We start from the raw sequence: 24,057 nt of genomic DNA on the forward strand, positions 1-24,057 counted from the left end.
CTACTTCTTAACTCCTGTTTCTTTAGAGAAGGAATTTTAAAAACTTATTTTGAAGGGAGGTCAACTTTCTCTTATTCCTACTGTTGCCCTAAGCTGCCCAAGACTCTCTGAGTCTTGCCTCTGGAACCTAGTTTTATGTTCTAGCCACCCATCAAAGCATGTCCTTAGGGGCTGAGGGGTGTGGCTCAGTGGTAGAGTTCATGTACAAGACACTGATTGAATCAATCCCCAGCACCAGAAATAAGCCATAGTAAATAAGTAAGCAAGCAAAACACCACATCCTCAACAGACTGTTCTTGTTAAGGTGTAAAGATATGATAAGGACTTGCTGCTTTATCCCTACAGAGAGCCAGACCTTCTGCCTCTGGATGGGGTCATTTCCAAAATCCTGAGTCTTTTTTGAGATTCACAGAAGCTTTACTGTCTGTCTTCAGAGGGAGCATGTCAGGAAGAGCCCCCCAAGTGTTGTAAGCACAAGCCAAGAGTGTTCAACAGGTCTTTACTGATCTGGCCAGAAAAGGCCAGAGCCTCAGATCAGTCATTGCTGGGCTTCCTCTCAGCTGTGTCCACAGCTGCCTGAGCCACACTGGTCAGAGCTGGCTAACTGCCTACCCTGGGAATCTTGCCACCTCCAACCCCACACCCCCTGCACAGAAGCGCTAGGACCTGCTCTTTCACTTCTTTTTGGTGGTGGCTAAGGTTTGGGGAGGGGCAGCCTGAGGCAAAAGAATGCATGAAATGGTGCTGACCTGTACCTGGGAAGGTGTCTTTGCTGCAAGTATTTTTTCCAACAAGTTAAGTTTTTGGAAAAAGTTACTCAGTTTCTCCCCTGTATCTTTATTATCACTTTTGATTTTATCCTTCCTCCTTTTTAATATGCTTACTTTTACGTACTTATAATAATATACACATAAAATATTTTGTATCCTGCTTTTATCATTCAACATTATGTTGTAAGCATTTTTTTCTGTATCTTTATATACCTTCACAAATTTATAAGGCTATATCATTTTAAGGCTTCCATAGATTGACTATACCATAATTTTTGACTATACCATAATTTTTATTCATCCTTTATTGTTGGATTCTTGGTTTGGGGGTTGTTTTGATAACTTTTTTTAATTTCAAAACTTACAGAAAAGTTGGCAGGAATGTTACAAAGAACTCATATACCCCTTGCCCAAATTTATGAAGTATTCACATTTTACCCCATTTGCTTTATCTACTATATTTACATATTGTATTTTCTGAATCATTTAGAGTAAATTGCATACCAGTGAACCCCATGGCCCCAGAAACTTCAGTTTGCATTTCTTTAAGAACAAGGACTTTGTCATATAAGAAGTTATCAAAACCAGAAAGTTGAACACTGATACATTACTTATCTAACCCATGATCACCATATTTAAATTTGTCAGTTGTCCCCATAATGTCCTTTGTATCATTTCTTTTTTGTTATGCAGGATCATGTGATACATTTATTTGTGACATATGATTATTTGTCTTTTAAAAAAATAATTTTTGTTTTGTTTTGTTTTTGCAGTACTGGGGATTGAACCTAGGGCTTTGCATGCTAGGCAAGTGCTTTATCACTGAGCCCTACCTATATTCCCCATCCCTACCTATATCTCTTTGAATGCAGAAGAATTCCTCAGCCTTTGTCTTTCATTATGATGACATTGGTGACATTTTTGAAGAATACAGGCCAGTTATTTTGTAGAATGTTCCTTAATTTGCATTCTTCTTATGGTTCCACATGACTGGGGTCTTCCACTCTGGATAGGAACATCATAGAAGTGATATCTTCTCCATACCTCTGAAGTTGGCATATGATGTTGGTTGTCTCATTAATGTTGATAATAAATCTGATCACTTGGTTAAGTTGATGTCTGCCAGGTTTTTCATTTTAAATTTACTATTTTCCCCTTTGTAATTATCAAGTAATTTGTGAAAGATACTTTGAGATCACACAAGTATTTTGTTTATTCTCTGTTACAGCATCCATTGGTGATTAGTCTTGCCTGAATGAGTTATTATTACAAGGATTCAGCAGTGTTATTTTCCAGCTCCATTATGCCTTCTACATTTATTGGTTGGCACTCTCCTTCTAAAGAAAAGCATACTCTTTCCTCATTTATTTAACCACTTGTTTATCCGTATGGATACATGGATTCTTACTGTATTCAAATGCAAGATATTGCTTTGACTGTATTTTGCTCAGACTGCCCTACATTGGTAGCAGGCTCTTGTGTCTTTAATTTTTGAATACTTTCTGGCATAACAAGATGTTCTAGGCTCATTCTTATATCTTCCTTGCCCCGCCTTAGAATCAGCCATTTCTCCAGGAAGCCTTGATTCTTTTTAATGAAGAATAGAATTTAGAAACCAAGATTTGGGTGTCGAGTGTGCTCATTGTTACTGGGGCATCTTTGCTGCAAGGTTCTTAATAGACAGGACAAGAAAATATATAGATGTATACAGAAATATTGTGAAAGGTAGAGATACAGCACATAAGTAGATATTAAAAATCATGGGCTGGGGAGTGTAGATCAGTGGTAGAGCAGTTGGCTACCATGCACAAGTCATGATGGGTTCAATCCCATTACCATAAAAATAATAAGAAAAAAATCATGAATTCACATTGATAGTTCTAGTCCAGCCCTATAAACTTAATCTAGTCTGTCCCCTTTGCTATGTTTGTAACTCTTTTCTCCACAGAGGCTTATTATTTTTTTTTTGAGACTTATTTTTAAAATAACTTTTCTGTGCTTAGTTAAGCTCTATCCAATGATCATCTTGATATTTCATTATTTTCTTGGGATGACTGCTCCTTTGGTTTCAAAACTTCCCTCTGAGTCTTCTGTGTCTCAAAACTGACAGGCCAGTTGACTTCAGGGCTTATGCATTTCTGTGCAGTTTGTAGACATGGAAATTAAGAAGGCTGACGCAGGTGAGGGGTACTGAGCCAGAATCCTCTACAGGGAATAACAGGCACAAATGAATAAATAAATAATAAATGAATAAAGGAATAAAGAAAGGGCACAAAAGAAGGAAATTCAGGAGGAAGAAATTGATGGAGAATGTGATGCTTGAACTGTGTCTTAAAGGTGAAGAGGTGTTTGCTTCTTCTACCAGGACCGTTCTGCTTTCCTTGCCTATCTGGCAGTTGAAGGTAGGCACAGATATCTAGGGAAATAGAAGTGCTTGGTGTGGTCAGAGTTGAATCAGTGAGGTGAGAGTAACGAGCAGAAGCTGGATCATACTGCCTGAGAACTCATGAGGCACTTTGAACATTACCCTACAAGTATAGGAAGCTACTGAAGGGAATTATTTGTGATTTAGACATATCAGAAGGTGTCAGACTAGAGGTCTCTACCTTGCTGCCAGGCTCCTCCCGACATCCATAGGGCTAAGGACAGTAATAATGGGGTTAGAACTCAGGGAGAGGTTTGGAAGTTGGAGATGCAACAACTGGGATCTGGCCACCAACTTGATGAGAGACCTGAGGGAGAAGGAGGTAGCTGGCATGACCCTCAGATATCAGGCTTGAGTATTGGATACAGGTGACACATTGTAACACAGTTTACAGGAGGTAAACAGGTTTAGAGCAGATGGGAGGGGAAGCAGTTGGGACAGTGAAGCTCCTCTGGGTGAGATGGGAGGCTGGTGGTTAGAGGTTGGGGGGATGCAGAGTTTTATTTAAAGGCAGGGCAGACTTAAGCATGTTACAAAAATTCAGAGGCGAGAAAGGGAACAACTATCAGAGTCACATCTGGGAGTAAAGGCAGCCCAGAGCACAGGAGGGAGCAGTTCCCATGCTCAGAGGGGAGCCTTACTGCTGTCTGCTATGAGAAAGAAATCTGTTGGAGGAGGGAAGGCAGAAGAAGGGTTCATGCCTTCTGGCAGGGACATTCTGTTTACCTATTTGAGCCAAGAGGTTTAGACTAAAGGTACGGAGATAAGTCTACAATTGCCCTGCTTGCCCCTTGGGTTATCTCCTCAAGAATCTGGATTCCAAATGAAAGTCAGGACTTAGAGCTGGAGAAACTATAATTTTCAATATAAGTATTCTGTGACAGAATAAGTGAGTGGAGTAGAAATAAAATGGATAGGAAGTGTCACACATAAATACTAGTAACTTTTAAGTCTTCGCAAAAGGCTTTTATTCTGAATGCACCTGTAGTTGGGAACCCTAAATAAAGAATGCCTTTGCAGAAACTCAAATCTTAAAAAGGAGAATTGATGGAAACCTGCTCAAACAGGCAAAGGTCTTGTTGGGCAAAGTATGGTGATGGAAGGAGCATCCTTTGCTGAGCATGCTTAGGGCCTCCATGAGGTTGAAGTCTATGAATTATGGTGACATCTAGCCCCAAGATGTGGGATTTTCTCCACCAGTACTTGACAGCTTTGAAGGAACAAGGCAAAGAGAAGAATAGTGATCCCTGCCCTAGCAGAAAAAACGACATATCTTTGCTGCAGTTGGCACATGCCTGAACTATATACTTTGTCTTCGAAGATACTGGCTAAGATTCTTTGCCATGGTTGAGTAGTTTCAGGCCTGAGCTAAGAATTAGAAATGGACAACAACTCAATCCTGTCCTCTGAACCTTGGGAATGGAGCATATGTCACTGTTGTGGTATACCAGTTGTGTGGCTCTGTGTTGATGCTCCCACCTAACTATAAACTCTGAGGTTATATGTCTTTATCATTTCATGGCTCGAGAAAAAGATGGGGTTCAAAACAGGTGTCCAATAGATAACTGTTGCATGATTATTCAGTTGCAGATTCTGCCACCTGGCATTCACAGCCACCTGTGAGAGGACCCAGCTCACCTTGCTCCCAGTCCTCACAACATTGTTGACATTTCATGGAAACTGATTACAAACATGCTTTTTCCCTTTCTCATTTCTGTGACTGGAGGAGACTTTGTTAATTCTGGGCTTTGTACCTGTGGCATTCTTTCTCAGTTCCCATCCTTATCTTCAATTTCAGAATTATAACCAATCTGAAACAGACATTTTTCAACACTGTGGATGGGCATGTAAGTGTAAGGAGATAGAAGGCATTTACCAGGGTGTCAGAACTTCAGTGAGGATCCTTGTAGACACTTCTAGAAACCAGGCCCATGAAGACTATCCAGAGATGCCCATTGTAAACTGTATGTTTGATTACAGTTGCAAAAACTGGAATGAATCTAAATGTCCATCATGAAGGGATCAAATTAATTATGGTACAGTCATATAGCTGGATATTACATAGCCATTGGAAGTGATATGTAGTTATATTTTTTGACAAGAAAAACTCATTTTTGAGTGAAAAAAGCAGGTTATAGTATTGCATGTATGATATGATCCACATTTTATAAAATTTTATATATGGGAAGGGTGTTAATTGTTAAATATAGTCACCTCTAGAGATGGAATTTTGCATTATTTTCCATTTTTTATACCGTTTATATTGCTTAAAATTTCTATGTATTATCTTTATAAGCAGAAAAATCAAATAAAGCTATTTTCATTATGGGAGAAAAATCCAGTGCATCCTTTGGGGCCTAATTTACTTCATAAATTCTCTGAAAAACTTTCTCTGATCCACTCTCATCCCTATCCCATACAGGAGTGGGAGCTCAACTTCCTGTACCTTTTGCATTGCACTGCATTTGTTGTCCTTTTAAACTCTGGTCTCTACCTTATGCAGTGCCCTCTCTGAGGTTATCTCATTAGCCTCCTATGCAATGAATTCCTTAAATCATAGACTGTGTATTTTCTACTCATCTTGGTACCCTCCTCCACCCTCAAAGGCAGCCTATGGAAGAAGTAACTGTTCCTTAGCTCCACATCATTGCCATAAAAGCCTGCAGCCCACTGAGGACAGATCTTGAGATTTTTCAAACAGCTCAGAAATGTGGCCATTTGGAGACTCAGTAGGCCCTACCATGGTTGGTAAGACTGGTATTCAGAGCCTTAGGGGGGCCCTGCAGGCTGACCCATGACAGCCACCTGCCCCATCAGGCTTACCCGAGATAAGCCTTCCTTATCTGTTGTGGAAATGCCCCTGTGGCTATGATGACCAGACCTCTGGGACAGAAAGCCCCACCCACCCAAGGCAGCTCAGAGAAACCCAGCTGCTCATCTTCCATAGGATGTACTATGGGTCCAGAAAAACCCCACAGAAAAACCCTGGCCAGTCTGAGATAGAACCTTTCCCTAAAGAGATGTGACAACTGTTTCCAAATGACTTTCCCCTCTGAGCTTTAGTGCTCTTAGCTTCCCCTTCCATTATGAGTGGCAGCAATGATGACCACAGGGACCTAACCAGCAAGTCTCCCTGCAGTGGCACATAAGTAGCCTTACCAGATAAAATGATGAAGTGCACCTGGCAGACAGGAATATGTGCAGGGCAAGGGACAGACTGCCCCTGGTAGCCTCTTCCCACTGTAGAGCTTAATTAAACACTATCTGCCATGCATTGTGCTCAAGGCTCTAAGACATCTCTACTCCAGTACCATCGACCTGCAAGGTAAACATTATTACCTATGTTTAAAGATTTGAGGCTCAGAGAACAAGCAGCAACACCCCAGAGCTAACATTAATCTACTAAGACATTAACCTACTAAGTTCTTAAAGGCCTCAATAAATCCATACAGTATGCCCTTTAAGGACAAGGCCCATTCTGGTCCCCATCCTCCTTTAGTGGGGGTTGAACCTAGTGCTTTGCACATGCTGGGCAGTATTGTACCCGGAGCTGCGGTAAAAGGGGGCTTTGTGTGCTGTCAGCAATGGTAGAGGGTGAGGGCCCCAGCAAGGCATGGCAGAAGCACAAGCCAGCCAACTGTGTGCTGGCATGGCAGTAAGCTGCATTCTCAACCCTTTTTACTTTATTTTGAGACAGAATCTTGCTAAGTTGTCCAGGCTGGCCTCAAACTTGAGATCCTCCTGCCTCAGCCTCCTGCGTAGCTGGGATTATAGACATGTGCTACTGTACCTAGCGCAAGTTCCATTTTGTTACTGACCTGATCTTGTATGTGTCTGAGCCTCTCTGACCCCTTTGAGATCCTCTTTCCCGAGACACACACAGGGGGTTGCCTAGCTGGGTATTAGGAGCAGCCATTGGAAGCAGAGAAGCAGGTCTAGTGAGCAGCTGGGGAACTTTAATGGCAGACACTAAAAACTATTACATTTGCTGAACCAGGTATAGTGACGTATGGTTTGAGGAGCGTTAGGAAGTTCTATCACAAGAAAAATTTGCTGTGCCATGGAAAGTGCTGAGGCAGTGCTGGTGCAGCCCTGGGCAAACAGCTGTCATATCTGGGCTGGGGAAAAGAGGTCCTGAAGGAGTGACACTGCTAGTTGGGGCTGCAGGTCTGGAACCTACTTAATCCTGAAAAGCAGGTTGCCAGCCTGCCCTGAGCCAGGTTCGCTCTCAGAAGACATTTTCTATAGAGGTGCCTTCTAATCCAGTCCTTTCCAGAACCACTTCTCACATTCAGGCCTCACTCTCCTGTTTATAAAAATGAAGAGTTTAGGCTACATAGGTAATTTTAAAATCTTGTAGCAAAAGAACTCTTTTTAAGGTATCTTGTTCCATAATTCAATATTATATAACAAAAATAGTTTTTAAATATTATTTCAAATTAATAAAATGTACTTATTGAAAAGACAATCAGTAGAAACTCTGAGGTGTTGTGATGAATAGGATAGTTGCTGATTTAAACCAACCTCTGCTTCCAATTCATTTGCTTCTTTTTTGGTTGAAAAATGGATTTTTATGGAGAAAAATCAGGAAAATCCATATCACAGAGTTAGTAGCTAAGAGTTGTTTGTTTTTCAAACCTTTAAAGCTTGGCATACTGAAAGGAATAGAATTTGTTTTTGTTGATAAATCAGTAACAATATGTTAGGCTGAACTATATGTACCTGTCAATAGCCTACCATTTTTGGATTACAAAAATAGCAATTTCATATAATTCAGTTAAAAAATAACAGCTAATATTTATTTACCATGTATCAGGCCCCATGATAAGCACTTCAGAAGCATGATGTCTTTTAACCTACACACAACCCTCACACAAGTCTCTGTTGTACAGATAAGGACTCAGGTTCAGGGGCTGCCCAAGTGACTAGAGTAGGACTTGGGTGGAGCAGACAAGGCTCACCCTTAGTCAGGCAGACTCTGGTGCTGGGCCCCTCCCTCTGGTCCACCCACCTGCCCCCAGAGAAGAATCCAGCCTCTGTGCCTAGCAGCATCCGCCTGCCCACCTGGCCCAGGAGCTATTTGTTTTCTTAATGGGGTTAACCAAACCTCCTGAGCATCCCTGGAGCTGCGGGTAAAAGGGGGCTTTGTGTGCTGTCAGCAATGGTAGAGGGTGAGGGCCCCAGCAAGGCATGACAGAAGCACAGGCCAGCCAACTGTGTGCTGGCATCGGGTGCTCCCCCAGTAACCAGGACCACCACAGGAGCAGGGCTGTGTTGGGGGTACATCTTTGCCCCAGTCCTGCCCTTTGCTCAGGCCATGATCCTGTCTACAAGCAGCCAGTGTGGCACAGTCCCTTAAAGGGCTGATGTGGGAGTCAAGAGACTGATGCCTACCATACGGTCCCCAACTAGGAATACATGGGGCATTCCCAGGGAACTGTTAAAAATGTCCATGATTAGGTACCATGTAGGCCTCTACAGTCAGAAAATATGGGGTCAGGGCCCTATAATCTGAGATTTAACAGGACCGTTAGGGAATATTGCAGACTGAAAACTTGAAAACTATTGCTCTAATCTAATATGGAAATACTCTGACCAAGAAAATGTGATAAATTAACACTTTTAGGTGATTTTCACTCAGCAACTTAGACATTAAATTCATATGCTAGATGGTGATTGAAGAAAGACAAAGCTTCTACAGTAAAACAACTCATTCTAAAAACAGAAGTCACTGTGAGGTCTCCACACCCATGGTATAAGTCTGGAACTTAACAGTGTTCATTTGCCACACTGACCAGTGCTTAAAGTATACAGAAAATAAAGTCTTCTTTGACTGTAATAACTACTTTGGAGTTTGTCATGCCATGTGTTGCTCTTTATAGGAAAATATTCCACATAACTTGTTCTATCTCCCCAAAGATACTGTAAACAATACCTCCAGGTCAAGGATCTTGTTTCTCCTTATTTGGACCTGCACCCTTGCATCACAGGACACTGTAGAATTAGGACCTGCATGTTTATTACAGAAGTTTTCAAGTCAGTTGCACTGAATCTCATTCCATAACTGGCAATGAAAAGCCATTGATTTGAAGCTTCTCAGGAACACCTGGAAATTAAGTCAATGAATAAAAGGAACAACAGTTCAAAAGAGAGAGGCAGAGATAGATGTCTAACCCTGAAGGTGGGGAAAGGATTCTTGTACTCCCCCTGCAGCAGAACTTCTAACCCTTTAGCAACCTGTTTCCGCTGTACCTCTCTCCAAGGCTTTCTCTTCCCTCTCCAGCCTTTGCTCTATCTCCCCACCTCATTTAGTCTTTTTTACTTTATTAAAAAAAATTATTGGTGCTTTACAATTATATATAATAGTGAGATTCATTCTTATATAGTCTTTCAATCAATAAATTTTTGTTTATAGTATATTAGGGCTCATAATCCACCCAACATGGCACCCAACATGCTAAATATTTTGAACTAAAGAATATGGGGGCTGGGGATGTAGTTCAGTGATAGTGTGTGTGCTTAGCATGTGCAAAGCCTTGGGTTCCACCCAGCACCAAAAATAAATAAAATAAAAAGACTGGAAGGGCCTCAGAAGCAAGGTCTCTCTGACCTTCTCTTGCCCTCTAGTCTCTTGCCCTTACTTTCTTCCCTGAAGTGAGCCACAGAAATCAAAATTTCTCTTCCCCAAAGTGGGTCGCAGAAACTAGAACCCACAAAGTGTGGTGGTGTGCACTTTAATGCCAGCTTACTTGGGAAGCTGAGGCAGAAAGATCACAAGTTAAAAGCTAGTCTGGGCAACCTAGAGAAACCCTGTCTCAAAATAAAAAAACAAGGGCTGAGGATGTAGCTCAGTGGTAGAGTGCCCTGGGTTCAATTCCTAGTATCAAAAACAGACAAAAAACTAGAACCCCATTCCCCTAAAGCAAACCATAAAACCTAGAAAAGTTATTTACCCTTTCCCTTCTCCCTTGAAGACCCTTATTCCGGAGGAATCTTGCCCCACATCCAGGAGAAATGAATAATGCCCAGAGGCTGAGAAGAATCTGAACAGGCCTTGCTGGATTGCCCGCTTAGTCTTTCATATCCTTTTGTCCAGTCACATTTCTACATGACTGTTCATCCTTCATTAGATCTAAGCGTTGAATGGTTTCCTCTGGGTCTTTGGGCCTTAATTTTGGAAGGGTCCTGTATCAAATAAAACTTTGATTAAATAAATTTTATTATGCTTTTCTCTTATTAATCTTTTGTTATAGCAATGTCCATGTGAACCTTATGATGGGTGAGGAAAGGTATCCCACTATTCTACCCACCAAAGACCTAGACTAAATGCTTGGCACTGTGGAGACTTATAATATACAATAATTACAGACTCAATACATGCATGAACCAAGTGATATGATGGGGGTCAGGCAGGAAGCCTCTTTGAGGAGGTAAGCTTTATGCTCAGAATTGGAGGATGAGCCCACCAGGCTCAAAGTCAAGGAAGACTGTTCCAAATAAAGGAAAAACAAACACAAAGTCCCTGAGGCAAGAAAGAACTTGTCAGGTTTGAAGAACTAGAGGAAGGTCATTATGGCTAGAGCCTGGTGCTTTAGGAGAGGAGAGGAAATGAGGTGGGAGATGGAGGGTGGGTTGTAGTCCTTTGTAGACTGTGGCAGGCAGAGTGAGTTTTATTCCAAGCAGTGAGAAAGCAGATGCTTTCATAGTCTGATAGCAGGATAGAGAATGGACCTTCTGTTGACTGAGGAGGGAGGCAAGGAAAAGTAGGGAAGTCCAGAGACAGAGGGCAAATGGTCATTAGAATGGTGCCCTGAACAGAAGGCATTGCTAAGGCCCTGAAGGTCAAGGAGAGCTGGGGCCCTAGAATGCCAGGGAGGAAATGAAACGGCAGCACTTCTCCTCAGTGTTGGTCATTTCCCTTCCAGGGGACCACACCAGGATGCAGGAAGTTTCAGCTTCCTGATTCTGGGGCCCCTGTGCTATGGAATTTGGAGGGACAATGTTTGGGACACATGAGACCTACCTGGCATTACTGGGGGGTCATCCTCTGAGCCCCTCTCTGGGGGCAGGACTGGGAATGCAGATGTTCTGCTCCAGCTCTGAAGTACCTCTGCACTAATAGGAGAGAAGTGAGTCCATCAGAACCCACTTAAGAGAGGCACTCTGCCCCCCCACCCCACCAGGCCTCCTACCAGGTAGTAGGTATGAGCTCTTGAGAGGCAGGTATCACATCTCACCTCAGGTTTGTCAGTGAGCTAGAGGGCACCTGTTATGCTACTTCTGAGTGGTAGGAGCTCTGCTATTAAGGGGTGTGGTAAAGAGGTGGGATGTGCACAGGCCTTTTCAGCACATGGGGTGAGAAAGTTCTGCATTTAAATCTTTCCACATTCCCAGGATGACCCTTGCTAAGAAGGGTAGGGAAGAGCAGCCTGGTGCCTCCTCCCACAGTCCTTCCCTGTCCACTGCCCTGTACCTACTTCTCCTACTCATCACCCAGCCTCTCCAGGTCAAGCCTACAATCAAGTTGTTTATTCAATACCTGCTGTGTTAAGGGCTTAACATGGATCATCATCTTATTTATTTGAGATGGGCTCCCTATGTTGCCCAGGCTGGCCTTAACTCCTGAACTATAGCCATCCTCCAGCCTCACCTCAGCCTCAATCTCCCAAGTAATTGGGTTTATAGGTGTGCGCCATCTCATCTGGCTTTGTTCAATTTTTGGTCTCCAGCCCTGAGAAGCATATTATTTCTAGTTTGCAGATGAGCAAAGGTCTACACAGTTTCTGATACTGATCCCCAAAGCAGAGCCTGGGTTCCTAAACTACCTCTTCCTTATAAAATGTCCCTGAAACAGGTTAAGGTTGAAAAATATGAAGAGGGATGGAAGAAAAAAATGAATGAAGACCTGTGGATGCTGGGGAAAGGGGACATCAAAGCTGAACTGACTCACGTCTTACCCAGGCATGGCCTCAGCTGGAGTCTCCAGACCAGCGCTCCCAAAGGCCAGACTGAAAGGAGGGAAGAAGGGAAGGAGACAGGGCGGCCTGGTTCCGGAGAAGGGTCTGAGGAAAGCAAGGGACCTCCGAGGGCTGTCCTCGGGGCAGACGCCTCCGCCCACGCCAAGCGCCGCAAACTCTAGTCCTTATAGGCACTCAACAAAGAACAGGTGAAATTTTGGCTTGCCCGCGTACCTGGCAGACGGGCGTTCAGCAAATGTTTGACAAACAGATGACTCTCTGCTGAGGCTTCCTCTCCTGCGCTCGGCCCCTCTGAACTGAAGGGGCGGCGTTCAACTCCCGCCAGCCCGCGCCCTGCCTAATCTTCTCGGCTCAGGACCCGGCTGCGCGGGGGACGCCCGGGGCGGGGTCTGGGGCGGGGCCTGCGGGCCCGAAAGGCGGGGCGGCAGCGCAGGGGCCGCTGGCGGCTGCCCGGGAGCTCGCGCTCAGAGCAGTACTGGAGGAGCGAACGCTGCTGGTGCTCGTGCGCGGATGCTGGAAGTTCACATTCCGTCGGTGGGGCCCGAGGCCGAGGGGCCCAGGCAGAGCCCAGAGAAAGGCCACATGGTGAGCAGAACCACTAGTTGGGAAGGCGTGCCGGGATCTGCCGAATTTCCCCGCGCCCAGAGCAATGGGGACCTATCGTTCCAGGTCGGATTGTCTCAGCGCAGTCCCAGGATACCCCGACTTGAGGGTTTCCGGACTGTTTGGATTTGCCGGTCCCCGGGAGGTGGCCTGCGCTCTTGAGGGACCGCATGGAGCAGAGGGGCGGGTCTCCTAGCTTTTTCCTCTCAGGTGTTTGTTGGAGTGGGAGGTTCCCCCGAGAGCGTCGGCGCTCCGAGTCCGCTTTGTGCCTTTGAGGCGGGAGGGTGGGAGCGTCGCTGAGAGCGGGCCCTGCTGCATCCTGCCCAGGGGCCTCAAGTGCACCTCCGCCCGCCAGGTGTTCCGAGTGGAGGTGCTGTGCAGCGGGCGCAGACACACGGTGCCAAGGCGCTACAGCGAGTTCCACGCACTGCACAAACGGGTGAGGCGGCGCGGACCATCAACTGATCCCGGTCTAACCCCTGGGTGGAGGGTGGAAGAGCTCTAGTCCCAGCTTCGGCCACCCCCATTACTACCCTAGCATCTGAAGGCCACAGATCCTAAGCAGACTCCCCATTGGCTGCAAGGTCCCCTGTGGAGAGGGCACAAAGGGGCGGATTCCAGCTCACACTTACCTTGTCCCTGGCGTGCCCATCCGCCCTCGGGCGACCCTCATCTCTGTTCCAACCACCACTTACCAGGGTCTGTCCCAGGGTAGGGCCTAAAGAGGTGTCCGGAGAGGACTCTTGGCTAGGGTCAGGTGGGCTTGAGGGGCTCTGTTGGGATACTGTGATGGGTCCTCCATAACCTCCCGGCAGATCAAGAAACTGTACAAAGTGCCTGATTTCCCATCGAAGCGCCTGCCCAATTGGAGGACCAGAGGATTGGAACAGCGCCGGCAGGGCTTGGAGGCCTATATTCAGGTGTGCAAGGGTCATATTCTTTTGTCTCCAGCCAGCTGGACCAGGGTGTGACCCAGACAGAAAGTGGTGATATAGGAGGGCTCTCACAACTTGCGGGTTGTTCACTATCCCTAGCCTCAATTTTCTGAACAGTCATGAGTCCAAATATCTCTCACTGGATTGTTGAAAGGATTAAGTGAGGCAAGCAGGGGGCAGGTAGCCCCAACTCAATGAAAACTAGCTCCCTTCCATTCCAGGGTAAATTTTGTGGTGCCCTCAGTGCAATACCAGTGTAGGTTCTTGTCCACAACAGTGATGTAGGATTGCAGGCTGGACCACTTCATTGGGCCACAACCCGTGCAATCACACAGGGCCCAGCACTCAGAAGAGCCTTGCTGTGCTCTCACCACCTTGAATTTTATTTGGAACTAAGTGTCTCACATTTTCATTTGTACTGGGCTGTGTAAATTAGTAGCTGGGTGTGATTTTAGGTTTCCTCTGTCCTCCTTTCTAGGGCATCCTGTACCTGAACCAGGATGTGCCCAAGGAGTTACTGGAATTCCTGAGACTCCGCCACTTCCCCACAGACCCCAAGACCAGTAGCTGGGGGTAAGGAGGGCCAGAGTTGGGGGAGGGAAGGGACTCTTGGCAGCAAGCAGGTGAGGAAAGTTTTTCAGGGTAAGCTCTTTTCCTCCTCTCTTCTGCCAGGCCCTGGTTTGCTTGGTTCTCCCTCTGAGACATGACCTCCCTCCCTCCTCAGCTTTCTTGACCCTGGTGGAGGGGCTGATTTTTGGACAGCCTTGGTTACCCCAGCCACCTCCACCTACGCAACTGACTTGTTACAAATAGAAGCAGCGGTCCCCTGGGAATGAAGTTCTGGGCTGTCTCCACCCCTTCCTCACCTCCCAGGCATCCCCAGGCAGCTTACAGTGTCTCTCTTCTTTTCAGCAGCCGGGGGGAATTCCAGCGACAGCAGGCAAGTCAAAGCCCTGGCCTGCCTGCCTCTTGCTGCCCCCTGGTGGCTGCATGGTAGGAGGTGGGCCTGCAGCCTGGGGCCAGTCCTTGTTGGTGCCTCCTGAATCCATTTCCTACTCACCTTTTCCTTTGTGGGTCCCTGGTGATCTCAGTCCTTAAGTCTCCACTCCATATGGGATTCTGCCCTGACTTCTCCCCAGCCGCCAAGGCTCATGACCCTTTCTTCCCAGCTCGCAGCTACACCACCGGCCTGTTATCAGCTTTGGAACAGATCCATACATTTCCACTCCTTCTCCAGGTGAGGAGGTGCCTGACCCACGCTCTGCACTTAGGGCTTGGGTACCAGGGTGGGCTAGAGTGTGGGCTTACTACTTCTCCATTCCCAGGAGCCCCAGGCAGCATCTTTCTAGGACATCTTCTTTGGGACCATTACCCAATGCTCCTCCAACTCTATAGCCTGCTTTGTAGACACTGGTAAAATAAGCTTGGGTCCCCAGGTCTGCATTCCTCAGTGGCCTGGTTTTACCAAGCTGATGTATGATGTGTGTGTAAACAGATTGTGGCCTGGGAATGCCAATGCCTCATTTGGGTGGACAGCTGTTATCTGCCACCTTGACAAGGGCTCTAATCCCAAGGACCGCAGAGGCTGCCAGTCTGGGGATAGGCCTGTCTTACACCACTCCCCACCCCTCCATTGTTTTATTTTTACCGTAGAGCTTCTACCAGATGTGGTGGTGAACGGTGTGCTCCAGGGCCTCTATGGATTCAGTGCCAGCCCAGCATCAGCCCAGCCAAAAGTGGACTGTCACCCACCTTCTCTGCCACCAATGCCCTGATCAGCCCAGAAGCCTTTGGGCTACCTGTCAGGAAGCATGTGCCTGTCCTGAGTTCCATATAAGGAACTAGGGCTGTGTCCTCCTTTGGCTTGGACCTGTGACTTAACTACTCCTAACTCAGCTTGCACTGGCAGCTGGGGGTGGTAGAATTCAGGTGCTCTTAGAGCCTAGGGGCCAAGGCAAGGCCAGGGAGTTGAGGAATAAAGGGAGGAATTTGGAGTAGACTGAGAAGGTACAGTTGTAGCTGTAGCTAGACCAGAAGATGGCAAGGGCAGTAAAGGCTGAGACATAGATCTGCAAAGTTCAGAAGCCAGTAAAAAGCTCCTGCCTGTATTTTGTGGGTAGCATCTGGGTATAGGTTCAGACAGGAGCCTCAGGAAGGAAGCATCTTATAGCCACAGGAGAGTCCCAGACATGTTGGGATGCACAGTAGGGGAATGTACAACAGATTCAAGAGCCCAGACCACACTCAGATTATAAAAAAAAAAACCCACTTTTCTTTTAATTGGTCAACATATGAGTTTGTTACAAAACTGGGCCTGTGGAATGTGAGGGGAGTGGGCCTGCTCCATCAGATGCTGGCACTAGGGCCAGTGCAGCATGGAGCCCTGTGATGGGCTACCTTCTCCCAGGCGAGGGCAACAGGGCCTGCACAGAGGGTTGCTCAGTGGTCCCTGGGGCCCTATTCCTTGGCGATGGCAAAGGGCTTCTCCACCTCGATCTTGCCACAGTCTGCAATGATCACATCCTTTAGGGGCTTGTCTCTACTGTCTGTCTTGGTGCTTTCCACCTTCCGCACCACCTCCTGAAAAAGAAAGATGGGAAAAGTAGGGCATGATAGTCATGAGGCCCAGCAACAATAGGCAACAGCCTCGGTATGATTGAGGAGGGCTGAGATCCACCTGGGATCAACAGTACACAAACCTGGAGGCACCAAAATTCTATTGAACGTATGGCTAGGGTGCCAGGCCAGGGTGGGAAGAACACAGATTTGACAATGAGTGGATGCAGGAGTTTTGTTCAGAACCAAATTGGGCAAAGGATAAGGAGGAAGTGAGTGACTGGGGAGCAAGGTTCCAAGTGGCTCCTCCTCAGGGACATCAGCTGTACCCTATACAGCTCAGGGTGGGAGTCTGAACAACCTTGCCTGAGTGATGGAATGGATGATCCTACAGTTGTGTAGCTTCAACAAGATCTGTCTAGGGCCTGGAGGGATTTTAACCGTTGGGGGATAGAGGTACTGTTCTTTTTTGTTGAGATGGGGTCTTGCTATGCCCAGACTGGCCTCAAACTCCTAGTCTCAGCAATTTTCCCTCCTCAGCCTCCCAAGTAGCTGGGACTACAGTTGTGTGCTCTACACCCAGCCAGGCTGTTTTATTTTATTTATTTATTTTTTTGGTACTGGGGGTCGAATCCAGGGTGCTTAACCACCAAGCCACATCCCCAGCATTTTTTAAAATATTTTATTTAGAGACAGGGGCTCGCTAAATTGCTTAAGGCCTTGCTAAGTTGCTGAAGCTGGCTTTGAACTCATAATCCTCCTGCCTCAGCCTCCCAAGTAGCTGGGATTACAGGTGTGCACTATGGCACTGGCCAGGTGTTTATCCTCAATTGTCCTCCCCAGACACAAGCACTGGTCTGAATCTTTGGCTGTGGGTCTTTTGGGAAGATAATATTCATGGAGCCCCTGCCCCAGGGTTTGTGCTGAATCCCTGGTGAGACCTGTCCAGGCTTAGCCCCCCGCCTCCAGAACTTACCATGCCCTCTAGAACTTTGCCAAACACTACATGCTTGCCGTCTAGCCAGGCTGTCTTGACGGTAGTGATGAAGAACTGGGAGCCGTTGGTATCTTTACCCGCGTTGGCCATGCTCACCCAGCCAGGCCCATAGTGTTTCAACTTGAAGTTTTCATCAGGGAAGCGCTCACCATAGATGCTCTTTCCTGAGAAGAGAGAAGGAGGTTGGGAGGAGTTGGGTTGGCCTAAACCAGGAAGACCTCCAGGGTGAGGATTTGAGGGGTACAACCAGCTGTACCAGTCCAGGCTTGGGTGGCATTTAAAGCTTACCCCTTCCTATCCTCCAGCTCTATAGCCGAACCATGGAGACTGAGACCAAAGGAGGCATTGGCCACTGACTGAGTGACCAGCGTAAAGGATTGCTTTACTGCTTTTAACTAAGACACATTCTTAGCTACTCTTGGCTGAAGCCTCAAGCCTGCATGGAGGGCCTGGCAGACAGATGCTCTGAGGCTATGCAGGATGTAGGAGAGGGACAGAACATTCCAGAAAAAGACTGCTTGGCTGACCAACTTGTCTTCCTAAGAGCACAAAAGACAGGAAAGGCACAGCTACAAAGCAGAAACAAGACAGAGATGAGTGTGGAGGGACCACGACAGGCAAAAGATAGGGGCTGCCATTTGGGTTTTGCAGAGTAAAGAACACCTTATCAATGAAATGAACATAAAATTATCAATGAAATGAGCATAAAATAAAAGAAGCTTATGAATATGTGTAATGTGTCTGTTCACTTGGGGCCAGGGTACAAAACGAAGGGAGCCAGACCCATAGTCTTTACACCACTTCTGAGACCCTAGTTCCAAAGTGGTTCCAGGAGAAACAATGGAACCCTCTTTCTCAGTTACTTCTTGGAGATTCATACTATGCATCAGCAGGCTCAAGGCCCTGAGAAATCCAGAAGGAAAGAAGCCTTTTTCATTTTGTTTGACCCCATACCATTCAATTCACTTGTATATGTCAACCTGTTTCCATTCTCAACGCACCTATGTTCATCCTGTGGTTCCAAAGGATGGAACTGAGCTGAAAACTGCCCTAGACGAAGTCTGACCAGGGTGGTGTTGCTGACTGCCTATCAGGCAGGAAGACCCCAAACCAAGAATGACTGAACCAGCTGATGGGAAAGAGGTGTTTTGGTCTGTGTTCTACCCCTTACTCCCACACCAGGCAGAGACTAGACTGCTACAATTCTGCAGTGACTCCTGGTTGAGATGTTCCCATTTGAAGACCCTTTTTATCAATCTCAATCAATTGCAATATTTTAATTATTGCTGATACTCAGAAAATCTCCAAATCTATATCCTTTATCTCCAACCACTTTCCAAAGATACAAGGAATTCCAAACTCAAAGAGATAGTTCCAACATCCATCACCAGCCTTCTCTCCAGATCACTTACTCTTTGAAAACTTTTCCTCTGCACATTGCTTGACACTGTCTCTACCCTCCACCCTCCTCCCCCATTTCTTTTCATCCCCGCAGCCCTCCTTGCAATAGCTAATGCCTGGAGTGTGGACAGGGTGTGCCAGAAACTGCTCCAAGCACCTGACAGCAACCCACCCTATGAGGCAGGATAACAACTCTTTGAAAAGACAAAAAAGCCAAGATGCAGAAAGGTTAAAGGCACCCAGCTAGGAAGTGCAGAGTTGGATTTCAAATCAAGTAGTCTCTGCTCTTACCCACTAGGCTATAATCTGCAGGGGTTTGGGCCCAAGTCACCCTGCTGAGCAGAGCTGCACCAATCCCTCAGTAGTCAGCTAGCTCTTGGCTCCATACAGTAAATCCTGCCACATCATTTTCCCTCAAATCTTTTGTGTGGGCAATGATTCCATTCAAGTCTTCAGTAGGTCCCACTTCCTAGAGCACAAAGCCCAAGTGCCTGGTCATAACCCACCTCTCTACACTCCACCGTGTGCTCTACTTCTGTTTTTACTACACCACCTTTGCCAAGTTCCTGCCACAGAACATAGTGAGGCTCAGTCCTTAACCTTACCTCTTCTCTGTCCATTCAGATTCTCCATCCAGTACCCTTGCTCACATCTTCATGTTCACAAGGCCATTTTCCGATTACCCTGGCATTTAGTGAGGCCTGTTTGTTAGCACTTCAACAATGGTCGGCCTTACTAGGGCATTCACCACACTCTTGGATCTCTTAACCCTCAGGATCTCACCTAATCCTCCCAGCACTACGCTCCCCCTCCTTTACAGAAAAGGAAACAGGAGCTCCAAAGTGTCATTTGCCTGGGCTCAGGAGGTAAAAAGGTGGCAGTCACTGGCTCAAACTCGACCATGTCTGACTCCACAAAAACAATTCATATTATCCTGTTTTGTGCGCTCTTGTCCATTTGCTGCATTTGAGTTTTTCCTGTTCTTCAGAAATCTTGTGGGCTGGGGCTGTAGCTCAGTGGTAGAGCACTTGCCTAGCATGTGTCAGGCACTGGGTTCAAACCTCAGCACTGCATATAAATAAATAAAATAAAGGTATTGTGTCCATAAAAAAGAGGAAGAAATCTTGTGTTGCTATGTAGCTTTCAGAGTTTCCTCTAGGAAAGACAATAACAACTTAAGGACAGAGCCTGAGTTCTAAAAGCTGTATGTGGCCCACTTCAGAATTTTCAGGTACTAGAAGTAAAAGGGAGCTGATGTCCTGCTAATCTTCATGTCCTCAGCCCTCTCCCTGGGGTCTGAGGGAACGGCAGGATGGGTATCCAAACACAGTGAGACCCACGGGTTAGTCCAGGCTATCTGTCTTTCTGTCCTGTGCAAACAGGTAATGCAGAGGTGGTAGTCTCTGGTGGGAAAGCACCAAGGAAAGCCACCCCTCTCACCCTTTCTGGGGCTTCAAAGGTGGTACATATAGGCTCCGCATATCTGATCTAGAAATGCCACCCACATTTTGCTGCCATCTCCTTCCCCCACTTGCCCTCCACTCCACAAGTATGGGGAGTGGGGATGGGGGTGGGAGTCACCAGGCTATAGGCCTGGATCAGCAGGTCTGCACAGGAGAGAGATCCTCTTAAGCCCACATGACTTCCATCCCTCCCTCTCCTTTGTACTGGTCCACTTTGCAGAGAATGCAGCTGTGCTCAATGCAACTTAAGTGGTCTGCTTCTGAAGTTGGGGAAGGAAGGGACCTTGTTTGCCTGGCTCAGCCTGACCCCTCTACCTGGGAAGCTAACTTTGACAGACCCTTTTCTACCCAGAGAACCTAAGGTTACCTCCTGTGCCATCTCCCCTGGTGAAGTCTCCACCCTGGATCATGAAGTCCTTGATCACACGATGGAATTTGCTGTTTTTGTATCCAAATCCTTTCTAGAAAAAGGAATGAGGAAGCAAAGAGATGACATAAGACAGAAGGCAGATATCAAATAGGCCCTGAAAGAACCCAGGCCACAATTCCTGCTTACAGAGAGACCCCACTATTGGCCACATTCATCATTGAACATGCTACTGAGTGAATAGTAACTACAGGCCAGGCCCAAAGCACACAGACCTGGGAACAGCCAAGACTCCACCCTCCTCTGCCTTTGTGCAGTTGCCAGACTTGATACAATTCATTATAGAATGCCTGTCCCCTCTTTTCTTCTAACCATAAGGTCAGACAGAAGAAAACAAACTTAAGAAAAAAGGTCACCTGCTGGAACAACTCAAAGTTGAAATATAAACTTCATTAAAGGGGCTGTGCCTTCAAACACTGTGCTGTATTCCAGGATAAAGTCTCCCTTATTCTTATGATATAGCAATGTTAGGGCTGGGGATGTAGCTCAGTGGTAGAGTACTTGCCCAGCACTTGTCCAGCATATGGCAGACCCTGACACTGTAAAAAGTGAAAAACAAAGAACAAACCTCCTATTGCAGGATGTGGTGGCACATGCCTGTGATCTCAGTGACTTGAGAGGCTGGAGAAATAGTTTGAGACCAGCATAGGCAACTTAAGTGAGACCCCCCCACATCTCAAAATAAAAAGGGTTGGGGATGTAACTCTCTGGCCCACTCTTGGGTTCAAGCCCCAGTATTGGGGAAAGAAAATGACAATACTGGGTCCTCATGGCCATGGTCAATTGGCCCTCAGAGACAGCTACTGCTACAAATGGGCTGCATTCTGCTGCCATACCTACTGCAGGAGTTGACAACTTCTATGCCAGTCACTTACCTCTCCCGTAGCTAAGGCCACAAAATTATCCACTGTTTTTGGAACAGTCTTTCCAAAAAGACCAAAGACCACCCGGCCTACATCTTCATCTCCAATTCGTAGGTCAAAGTACACCTAAGGAAAAAGACCACTTCAAAGTAAAGGTCTTTAAAGGGGCCTTGGTAGGGAAGGGAGTGTTCAAGAGGCTACCATGAGGACGGGAGAGGGCAGTCACTTAAAGCAGTAGAGGTAAAAACCATGTGAGAATCTAACGAAAGTTCCAAACCCTCTTCTTGAAAAATGTGTTTGTGTTTGCACTCTCCACAGACTCCAGTCTTTGCGCTAAATGAACAATGGGCCCAGATTCTAGAAATTCACATAAAAAAGAAAAAAGCCACATTAGGAGGTGAGCCCAAGTTCACCATGCAAGTCTAAGATGGCATTTACCTGTGTTTTTAGATCGGAAGTGGTTAAAATTCTGGTTTACAAGGAGAAAGGATTCGACAGACGTGATCTTTCACCATTTCTCCAGCTGCAAGGTATTTGCAAAAGGGCTGCCCCAGCGGCGGCCGCAGCTGGGCATTCCGGGCTCCAACAGGCTCCCCGGGTCAGGGTGGGGCTGGGGATTGGGGGATGGCCCAGACTCCAGAAGGCCAAGGACACTCGAAGCCAAGGCTCGAGCTCCCAGGCCCTAAATGCTCCGGGCACGACTGACCAGCGACCGGATCCCAGGCGGCGGAGCGCAGGCCGCGCCAGGCAGGGCGGGGAGGCAGGTACGAACCTTGACGGTGACTTTGGGCCCCTTCTTCTTCTCATCCGCCACAGAGGGTCCTGGCAACAGCAGGAAGAAGACGGAGCCCACAATGAGGGCGGCGGCGAAAAGGAGCTTCATGTTCCGCTCCGAGAGGCGCAGCATCCACCGGCAGGAGCGAACGCGGCCCGGGCAGCCAGGGCCGGAAGAGGGTGGGGACGCGGCGGCGTGGGTCGGCGCGGCCACGGAGCGGGGGGGCCCGCGGCTGCTCGCGGCCTCGGAGCCAGGGGCGGGCGCCGCTTCCCCCCTCCGCCTCGGCGCCGGGTAGTAGGTCCCCCAGGGGGCGGGGCCGGCGCGACAGCGGGGACGCGGGCTCGTGGGTGGCTGCCACGTTATTGCTCCCTCATTGGATTCAGAGCTCGTCTGCCTACCTGCTGGAAGGCGGTAGGCGGGAGGCGACGCTGGGAGATCGCGGGGATTGGTCTCCGAAGAGACTACAGGCCCCGGCATGCCGAGCGTGAGGCGGTGGAGTCGGGTGTCCCGAAGACAGTGGCCTGGGCAAGGGTGGAGGACACTCTTACGGTCTGTGCCGCCCGCCGAGCGTCAGGCATTATCAAGTTGGGTTTCAGTGTGGTAGCTTCCAAAAATTCAGAGCACATTTATTCTTACACTGTCGTCTACAGCTTCTACTCGTCTCGTAAAACTTCCGTTTTTCCACTTTTCTCTCCCTTCTGTAGTTCTGCGCTTAGCTGAATCAATGCACACTCTATTGTACTCTGGTTCTTTTCTTTGCATATTTGTTTACCGAAGTAGATCACATTCCTTTTTTCTTTTTTCCATTTTTAGCAGGTACTGTATTGCACTGTATACGGCTTCCTTATCGCTGGTGCTCAACTGTTGGTTGGGATCCCTTCACATTAGCACTGAGGTGGGAAATACATGCAAAGAGCTGACTTTACTTTTTCCAGAGACCTTCAGGAAGGTCACAGTCATCAGATGCCCCCACTGGACTATTTAGGTTGTGAAAGAAGCTTGCTCTTGTTCCAGTCTACTACATAAATTGTTTTGAAGTCTTACCTAGAAAAATAGATAGAATGGCACACATCTTTCTAAAATTTGGACCATGGTGTTAATAAATGTTCTTAAAACTCATTTTCAAGGATTAACTTTGTAGAAATTCTAGTTTGTCACCACCCAGATTGTAAGCATGGCTCCATTTCTATAGTTGAATTTTGCAATTTGGCCTCTGTATGAAGTGCTGACGTGTTTGAATTATGCATGGCCACTGGCATTCCTTAACTTGTCCTTTGCTAACACTGATGTCACTACAGTCAGGCTGCAGAACTTCAAGACAGTTCTCTTATATAAACACAAATGATGTTTGCTATTTCTTTGCACCTCAATCAGGTGGTGGCGCATGCCTGTAATCCCATTGCTTAGGAGGCTGAGACAGGAGAATCAAAGCCAGCCTCAGCAAAAATGAGATGCTAAGCAACTCAGTGAGACCCTGTCTCTAAATAAAATACAAAATAAGAGCTGGGGATGTGGCTCAGTGGTTGAGTGCCCCTGAGTTCAATCCCTAGTACCCCCCCCCCAAAAAAAAGTGATCTCTTGTACATTAGGAGGTAAGGCTAAAATGACAAAAGCAGCCTCTCTCCCACCCCTTTTCAAAAGAAAAAAAAAAAAAAAATCAAGGTAATGGATAAAATGCCCTCAACATGTAGATTCTCTCATGATCTTACACGTTTTCTGCTCCTACTTGCCTACCAGTGAAAAAATAAATCAGTTATTGAGTAATACATAGGCAGTTTGTTGATTGTTGCCACATATGCATGTTATTTTACACTGCACATGAATTATATCTTCTGTCTATACACATGTTGTTACACAGAGTAAA

At 46.8% G+C, this 24,057-nt stretch overlaps 2 protein-coding genes and 1 long non-coding RNA gene across 5 annotated transcripts; 1 reads left to right on the plus strand and 2 right to left on the minus strand.

Annotated features, from left to right (window-relative positions):
• Positions 1-1,649: 1,649 nt before the first annotated feature.
• Positions 1,650-12,260, minus strand: LOC306655617. Its single transcript, XR_013762304.1, has 3 exons — positions 12,153-12,260; positions 11,219-11,310; positions 1,650-10,380 (listed from the first exon to the last, which is right to left on the minus strand). It is a non-coding gene; the product is annotated as an uncharacterized lncRNA (long non-coding RNA).
• A 288-nt stretch (positions 12,261-12,548) lies between these two features.
• Positions 12,549-15,955, plus strand: SNX22 (sorting nexin 22). 3 transcript variants are annotated; one of them, XM_079130237.1, is made up of 6 exons: positions 12,549-12,758; positions 13,132-13,215; positions 13,592-13,696; positions 14,190-14,284; positions 14,881-14,948; positions 15,365-15,955. In XM_079130237.1, the coding sequence occupies exons 1-6, from the start codon at positions 12,684-12,686 to the stop codon at positions 15,484-15,486; spliced, it is 549 nt and encodes a 182-aa protein (XP_078986363.1). In that variant the 5' UTR covers positions 12,549-12,683; the 3' UTR covers positions 15,487-15,955. The 3 variants fall into 3 exon arrangements, with proteins under 3 accessions (XP_078986363.1, XP_078986364.1, XP_078986362.1); XM_079130238.1 differs by lacking the exon at positions 14,190-14,284; XM_079130236.1 differs by lacking the exon at positions 15,365-15,955 and having other exon boundaries at positions 14,881-15,358.
• Positions 15,956-15,960: 5 nt separating this feature from the next.
• PPIB (peptidylprolyl isomerase B) lies at positions 15,961-22,483 on the minus strand. Its single transcript, XM_079130235.1, has 5 exons — positions 22,191-22,483; positions 21,431-21,544; positions 20,496-20,589; positions 17,244-17,428; positions 15,961-16,291 (listed from the first exon to the last, which is right to left on the minus strand). Exons 1-5 carry the CDS (start codon positions 22,323-22,325, stop codon positions 16,169-16,171), a joined length of 651 nt encoding a protein of 216 aa, XP_078986361.1. The 5' UTR covers positions 22,326-22,483; the 3' UTR covers positions 15,961-16,168.
• Positions 22,484-24,057: the final 1,574 nt, after the last annotated feature.

Source organism: Sciurus vulgaris (assembly GCF_902686455.1).
Source record: "Sciurus vulgaris genome assembly, chromosome: 2".
In the NCBI taxonomy this organism is placed as follows: Eukaryota; Metazoa; Chordata; class Mammalia; order Rodentia; family Sciuridae; genus Sciurus; species Sciurus vulgaris.